This window comes from Lolium rigidum, chromosome 5 (assembly GCF_022539505.1).
Source record: "Lolium rigidum isolate FL_2022 chromosome 5, APGP_CSIRO_Lrig_0.1, whole genome shotgun sequence".
NCBI classification, from domain to species: domain Eukaryota; kingdom Viridiplantae; phylum Streptophyta; class Magnoliopsida; order Poales; family Poaceae; genus Lolium; species Lolium rigidum.
The window spans coordinates 185,033,219-185,041,324 of NC_061512.1; the positions used below are offsets into that span (position 1 = coordinate 185,033,219).

General features: G+C 50.3%; 1 protein-coding gene across 1 annotated transcript; it reads left to right on the forward strand.

The window, feature by feature from the left end:
- Window positions 1-687, forward strand: LOC124651509 (zinc finger AN1 domain-containing stress-associated protein 17-like). Its single transcript, XM_047190590.1, has one exon. It carries the CDS (start codon window positions 139-141, stop codon window positions 685-687), a length of 549 nt encoding a protein of 182 aa, XP_047046546.1. The 5' UTR covers window positions 1-138.
- Window positions 688-8,106: the final 7,419 nt, after the last annotated feature.

Genomic DNA, 8,106 nt, shown 5'->3' on the forward strand with positions numbered 1-8,106 from the left:
AAGCCTATAAAAGTACGCCGTCGCCTCACCGTGATCACACACAAACCCAGCGCCTCAATCCATCGGTTGCATCCAGACGCGCGCAAGAAAACAGAGCACGCACGGCAGGCAGAGGAAGAAGGAACAGAAGGGGCGGCGATGGCGCGGCGGGGCACGGAGGCGTTCCCGGACCTGGGCGCGCACTGCGACCGGGAGGACTGCAACCAGCTCGACTTCCTGCCCTTCGACTGCGACGGCTGCGGCAAGGTCTTCTGCGCCGACCACCGGACGTACCGGGACCACGGCTGCGCGCGCGCCGCCGACCAGGGCCGCACCGTCGTCGTATGCGAGGCCTGCGGCGACGCCATCGAGCGCGCCGCCGGCGCCGGGACCGACGCCGAGATCCTCGAGGCGCACGCCAGGTCGCGCCGAGGCTGCGACCCGGCCAGGAAGCTCAAGCCGCGCTGCCCCGCGCGGCGGTGCAAGGAGACGCTCACCTTCTCCAATACCAGCGTCTGCAAGGGGTGCGGTCAGAAGGTGTGCCTCAAGCATCGGTTCCCCGCCGACCACGAGTGCGCTACGCGCGGGTCCCCGGCGGGGGCAGCCGCGGCGAGACGGGCCGGCGACTGCGGCCGCGACGCGCACAAGGTCAGGGACGGCGGCGGGTGGGCGCTGCCGCCGTTGATCCGGAATTTCAGGATGTTTTGAATCTATTCTGTACTGTGTACTCGGAACGTCGAAGCGATGGCTGTAATTTCATGCGTATGTTTTATTTTCGTTCTGCGTGGAATGCTCAAGCAATGGATGCAATTCATCGAATGTTTATTTTCGTTCTGCCTCGAATGTTCCCTCTCTGTTGTGCGAAAGCTGTTGAATGAAGAAGCAAGTTTAGTTCATCGTGTAGGTAGACGTCTAGGCTTCCTTCAGTTCAGAGTCAATAGGTCAGATGATAATTGGTTCAGAGTCAATTGAATGGAGGATTTGATACGTCAATTAAATAAAGGATTTGACACGTGTGGTCCGCAAACCTCTCCGCCATGGGGACAACCGACCGTCACAAGGAAATAGGGATGTCGAGGTACGGTAGATGAGCCACACAGCTAACACTTCCAATGCCACCTCTTCTAAACAACCAATAGGAGACATCGACACTTGACAATGTTGGTGTGCAACCCTGATGTGTGCCCCCAAGAAAGTGAGAAGCTCGCGCAGGGTGAGCAACTACTTCGTATGACCTATTCGGTTGATTGAACAAGACAACGCCTTACCACATCCAAGTTCTGCAGTGCCAACTGACGGACCACTCCACATATTTAGCCTTTGCCAAGAGGCCGTTGAGGGTCTCAATCACGAGGTCGAACAACATGGTCAAAAGCCCCCCTCCCCTCGGTCGAAGATCCTTACCTTGCCAGATTAGTAGGGGAGGACCATTTAGCAAGATGTGTGTGTCTGTGTGCGCGCTAGTTATGGATAGGACGCTAGCCATCCACTCACAGAACTGTGGTCCAAGCCCATCCTTTCATACGTAAGAATTGTCCAAGAGAACGAGTGATATCAAGCTTGAGCATTACTTGAGGCTCCTTAATAGTCTAGGTGAGATGATTCTCTCTAGTTAAGTTGGTCCTTCCGGCAAGCCCCCTCCAACAAGATGAGCTAGCCTTTTTGTATTTATATGTCATTATGATTATTATTATTTGCCTAGTTATTGAATCTGAACCAAAGGAAGCCCAAAGGATAAACTAAAGTTAGTTTCTTCATTCACCACCGCCAATTGCACAACAAAAAGGAAACATTCCATGTACAATGAAAATATATATTCCATGAATTGCAACCACTCCTTATACTTGCTTCTACGTATAGGACATATAAATAATTGAAGGACAAGGCCGGGTGACTCTATGTGGTCAAGTCGGTCATTTCGACAATCCCCCTCCACCAGCTGGTGTGCTTAAACGGGTGGCGAAGATCTTTCACGGACCCCTTTGGGCAGCAAGGAAAGAAGTCCATGCATGACTGTGCCATATAAATTGGCGCAAAGTGTGTCGTCCCTGAGCTTGGAGGGCTAGAAATTCCTGACCTTGCTAAGATGGCCAACTATCTCCTCGCTATCGCTGGCGAATGAGCATGGACCCCAACACTGTGGCAAGTCTTGGACATGCAATTCTTGAGAGATGAACGAAATGTATTCACTGTATCTACCAGGATGGTACTTGGGAGCGAACCCACTGCTCACTTCTGACATCGAAGATGACTGCATTATGTCATGTAGTCCAATCTTATTTTTTTTAAAGATGGAGATAATGTCTAGTCTGTGCATACATGCGCAAACTTCTTATATTATATACTATTCAACCAAGTCCTAGCAAGATACATCAAAAAACCCGAAGCCACCATACAACACCGACAAACCCGACAGTGAGTGAAGATAATGTCAAGAGGACCTTACACCTAAAAACCCGCTATCAACTAGGAACTGGAAACATCGCATACCCCGAGATACCTTCTAGGAAAAATAGGAGCACTCATCTAGGCTAGCACACTCTTAGCGAGCACCTCATGCACACTCTACATAATTAAGCCGCCACCGCCATCAACGGTTGGTCCATCGTTCACTAGGTCCACCGCCGCCGCTGCCACGACGCTAGACGGTGCCACCACCTTGCGTGCGTCCATCATCACACATCTACCATCGAGGCCCTCCATGTTGTCGGGACTCTAGTTTTTGATGCGGAAGAAAAGACACCGCTCCACCTCAAGTCAGTTCCAGCGCACCTACTCCAAAAAACGATTCCCTAGGAGGGTGACAACGCCACATGCTGCCATCGTCTGATACGGGAGACCCAAATTTGGGGTTCTCCTAAAGCTGAATGGGCGAGAAGACAAGAGCTGCAACAACGATGCCTTAGACAAGGTAACTACGGAAAGACAACACCATCGTCCGCCATGACCAAAGTCGACGCGGTTTTCACCGGCAGCCTTGCACGCTGGAATCCACCGCCGTCTATATCGCCACCTACCGCGAGGTCGGTACCACCATCATCTCCAATCCGCAGGCCCCGAAGGGCTACAGTTATCCCACATTTACCACCGTCGACACCGGGGACTATCGTCCCCGTGAATCCACCAAGGCACCGCTGCACAACCGGGACAACAGTCACAGATGGTCGCGCCAATAACCGCAGATTGTCACGCCGACGCTCCAAAATTCATCTGAGCATTTCCCCTTCCCTCGATGGCTTGGCCACGATGCGCTATGGCCCCACCGCCCCCTTCAACGGCGGTGGTGGCTAGGAACTAGGGTTTGTCCCCGGCCGCCTGGGAGGGAGGCGAGACGAGAAGAAGTGGGAAGTTATCAATGGGTTGGTCAACACGATAAAGACAAATGCCAAGTCGTGGGCAACAACTGCTCTACCCGGGTCCCGGGCTAGTGTGTAAAGTGCCGCAGTGTACTCAGATGTTACCCTTCTAGGTTTGTATGAAAGTATTTCTATAAATTAATCGAAAAGCAATTTTTTTCATTTTATGGAAGAAATAAAAAGTCCTCCTTTCTCAAAGCTTTCCGCTGGTCTTTGGTGCACCTGGATTTGGAACTTAGCTCGTACAACCAGTCGGTGGTGGTTTTTGAGGGATAACCCCTCACCACTCTTCCGTGCTCATCAAGTTTAAGAAGACCATATGCAATATTCTAGAACTACTTGTATTATTCTTGATTAATAGGTCGACAGCGACCGACTTTAATATCAATTCTGATAACAACAGTTTGACTCCTGTCCATGTTCTTTTTACGAAATGTAGCAGAGCTACTTTTCATTCATTCAGGGCTGGCAGAACAGGAAAACAAATGGAAGTAAGAAGAGCTGCAGGAACTAAGCTAGGAGCAAACTAAAAACTGTGCATGGGTAGCAGGGTAAATAAGGTAGTTGCATAAAACTACATGTATTGCCAACTAGGCATTTTAATAACATGGTATGATACTAAATGAAGAAAGAAATGGTTGTGGTAACTAGCTATGTTACCATAACATCACACTTCTCAAGATACACTGAGTTTAGAAGTTAATTAATAAGTCATGCATGATAATACTCCCTCCGGATCAGATTTACCGGCGCCATTAGGTAGCCATGCAGTCCCCCCCCCCCGCATTTAGGCGCTATCGCATTAGTTACCATTTAATTAGCGTGTAAATACCTCCTCCAGGGTCCCTTCGTTTCATCTTCTTTGCATCTTCCGATGCAGGAATAACGCGGAGTTTATTGGGCAATTCCGTTAGGAAAAAAAAGGCCTATGCACGTCCGTTTCCCTCCTCTAATTAACAGCCCCATTTAACTTCGAAAATTTAGACGATTGATTCAGTTTTCTCTTCCAATCAATGTATGTCTTGTGCCATCAATTTTTTTCTAATACGCCGGTTAATCCGATCCGGAGGAAGTATGCACTATTGAGGTAGTAACATAGACTAGTGTTATATGTATGATACTACTCTATTTTATTACCCATTATAACTAGTCTTAGTCAGGTGGATGCCCTAGTGTGCTGGCTCCGACATCGGGGCTTTGAGGTTGCACTCCTCAACGCGACGGATAAAGGTGTTGAGAAAAACTTAGTAGCGATTTTTGCAAAGTAGCGGTGCATAGGTCAACACCGCCGCCTCTAGCTTTGAAGTTTTGGTGCTTCAAGCTTAAAATTTCATATATTTGGAATAGATTCAACACGAAGTATTATACCTCTAGACATTTTAAGACATTTTAGACATTTCTAGTGAGCTAGATACATATTACAATGAGCCACAGTAAGAGTAAAATAACTACATAAAATAGATGAATTCACCAAACGCTAAAATATCATATATTAATAATGGAGGGAGTACATTAAAATATTAAAATCATTTGTTACTAAAATCGACCCAAATGCTATGGTCCAGTTTCTCACTTCCCCAAAACTCCCTTGGCTCTTGACTTTGTCCCAATTTATAAGACCATATGTTTGTTCCATAATTGTTTTGTTTCTCCGTGGTATCTGCACGTCCTGACTTTGGAACAAAGGCAACTTCACCTTCACGCTGAACAAGGTCAACATGGACGGTGTCAGGCCAATCGTACAATCTCGGAAGGAAAACCTTGTTCTGCATCCACTTGACGTTAGTCTTCTTCATCGTTGTCGTCAATGTGCCGGTAAACAATGTCCTCCCCTCTAGGTCTTGTATCTTCTCCCACTCCATGGTGTGCTCGTTCAGTTTGACAATGTTGACTGGTGTCCCACGACGTCCGATAAAGACGGCCATCAGCTCGCCATGGTCGGACTTGACCAAGTAGCTTTTATCGTGCTCGAATGTAAAACTTCCAGGCTTCTCGAGAATGTTAAATCCTTCATCGTGTTTTCTCTCGTCGTACACTGCTAATGCGCCGTCCCTACCCAGCAGGTAGAGGAAGCCGTCATGGAGAACCGGGTTACAGTCCTGCGATGCCCAAGAGCATGGTTCGTTGCAATCAGAGCTCGTGTAGCTCCACTCCCCCCACACGTTGATTTCGTTGTTTCGGATGGAACGGCCGATTTCGAGCCAGCCATACCGCGAGTGGACGCCGAACATGGTGCGCACACCGTCGTATAAGACGGAGTCGAACGTGGGCCCGTCGTGCTTTGGTAGTTCGAGGACGTCGCCGGAGAGAAGTTGGGCGTCTAGGATTAAGTGCTCCCGGCAGAGCGTCAGATGTTGCGCGGTGGCGCCGATGATCCTGGCGTCAGGAATATTGAGCGTGCAGGCGGTCTCGAAGTTCTTGTGATAGTAGGGGCTGTAGTACCGCACGTTGGTGGTTCCGACGCTGGTGGTGTTGAGGAGCAGAGGGGAGATCCACGCCGGGTAGAAGGGCGCCCGGGCACGGGCAGATTGCCATAGCCGGCACACCAATCCGAAGCTCGGGTGGCTCGACCACCGCAGATGATCTAGGATCCGGACCAGTACCTTCACCGGGAGAGATGACCAGTCATGTGGCAGCGATTTCGTCGCCTCCATCTCCTCGCCAAGGTGAGCTCGCGCACTATCCCGTATCCGGGCCTTTATGATTGTTACCGCCAGGCACCGGACGAGCTAAAGAATACTGGAGAAACGATAATTTGGACGCTAAACCGATGGGAGCGGTTATGGAGGGGATCAGATCGCTAGCGGAGTAAATATAGGGGATTGGATCCGACTTGGACTGGAGTACGAGTACCTGTGTAGTTTGTTTCCTTTCTTTACGGAAAAGATGTGGAGATCGAGTCGGACTCGGTATGAACGTATGATGGACCCTATGTACGTGTTTACTGTTTAGTGATGGCCACCACTTCTTTTTTTCTGTAGACTTCGATTATGAAGCGGATTCGTACAGCCTAAAAAAGTGCTACATGTAAGAGCATCTCCAACCATTCCAATCTCGCCGCTCCAATCTCGCCGTACCCAATATCTCGTCGCACCTCCCAGATGCTCCAATCTCGCCGCTCGCAATGTCATCCTCCCGCAAGAACATCGCGGCGAACGGCTTCGGCCGCGGTAGCCTCACCGTGGCGGAGGCGTGGGCGCTGTACCGCGCGGGGTATCCTGTCCGCCGGACATGCACCTGCCAAGCAACGGCGGCTGGAGGATGGCCGTCAACGGGGTCGGCGTCCTGCCACCGCCGCAGGGCACGGAGCGCTGGAGGGACGCGATTAGGATCCGGCGGGCTGGCCTTAGCGCCGAGGAGCGAGCCGATCCGACCTGGGCCCCCATCGGTAACGACGACTGGTGGGCGGACTACTTCCAGGCGCATCACGACGCCAAGATGAACAGCACCGACGGCCTCATCAGCCGGAGGAACACCTGGAACAGGGAGGGGCACCTCCGCTTCTGGGGCGTTCCCGGGCGCACCGTCGAGCACATCGTCGACGACATTTAGAATGGCGCTCCAAGGCTGGAGATGTCGCCCTCGCCGCCACCATCTCCTCCGCCCGCAACTCACGTTTCGGCAGGGTGTAGGGCGTGGCGCGGTGCAGCGAAGGCGTTGATCGTGTCGGCCCCGAGGAAGAAGAATTCGAGGAGCACGAGTCAGAGTACGCGACGCCGCCCGTCAATTGGAGGCGCGGCGGCAACAACATCAGCATCCGCGAACCAGCGTGGCAGCAGCACAGGCGCGCCGGTGGTGCCCTCCTCATCCCGAAACCGGAGGTGAAGGAGGAGCAGGACGACGAGGAAGCCACGAAGGCAGCGCAGCTGGCGGAGTACGACCGGAAACAACGCCTCATGGCCAACATCGATGACCCTGATGACTGCCTAGGGTTGCACGCGGCATTCGCGGCGTCGTTGAACGACAAGGACGCCTAGAGGGCGACCTCGGCGCGGTGATCGCAATATCCATCCGCGACATCGGGAAGCCGCTTGTCGATTTAACCGACGACAGCGAGGCTGGGCCAAGTGGCACGGTGAAGGACGAGCCCGTCGACGAGCCCAACGAGCGCATCAAGCAGGACGTCGTCGTTGACGACATGTACAACTTTCACCAGTACTATGATCCCTTTGGCCGCCGCAAGTACTATTAGGGTTTAGGTTTAAATTTCATGAATTTCATTTGAATCTATGTAATATATAGGGAGTTTGAATAAATTCAACTGTTTTCTATTAAAATTTAAAAATCTCAAATTCTGTTTGGGGGAGGCGACTGGGGAGCGATGTCCCCCAAACGCGGCACGAAGAAAACGCGTCCCCCAAATGCTAAATCCAGCTCCGGCTGAGATGCTCTATGCAAGCCTAAGACAAAGAAAGCCAGGTACGAGCAAATAAGCTAGTTCATTTAGTATCCATGGCAATTTTAAAAATGCCCAGAAGCACTTTGTTTATGTATATGGAGAGCATGAAGTGTCCTACAATCCTTATGGTGCATGAGATTTTCTTTATGGGAAACCATAGTGAATTTATTTTGTTTTTTTATTGTTGTTACTTTCTGTTTTATTTTGAAAAATATTCAGAATTCAAAAACGTATTTAGATTTTGAAAATTTTAAATACGAAATTGTTCAAACTTGAAATTATACAGATTTGAAAAGCGTTCAAATTTTGAAAACGTTCAAATTTCAAATTTGTTATGATTTCAAAATTGTAAAATAAAAAAATAGTAAGAAG

Bases quoted from the DNA above. Each gene is read 5' to 3' on its own strand.
- LOC124651509 (XM_047190590.1), top strand. From the start codon at position 139: ATGGCGCGGCGGGGCACGGAGGCGTTCCCGGACCTGGGCGCGCACTGC.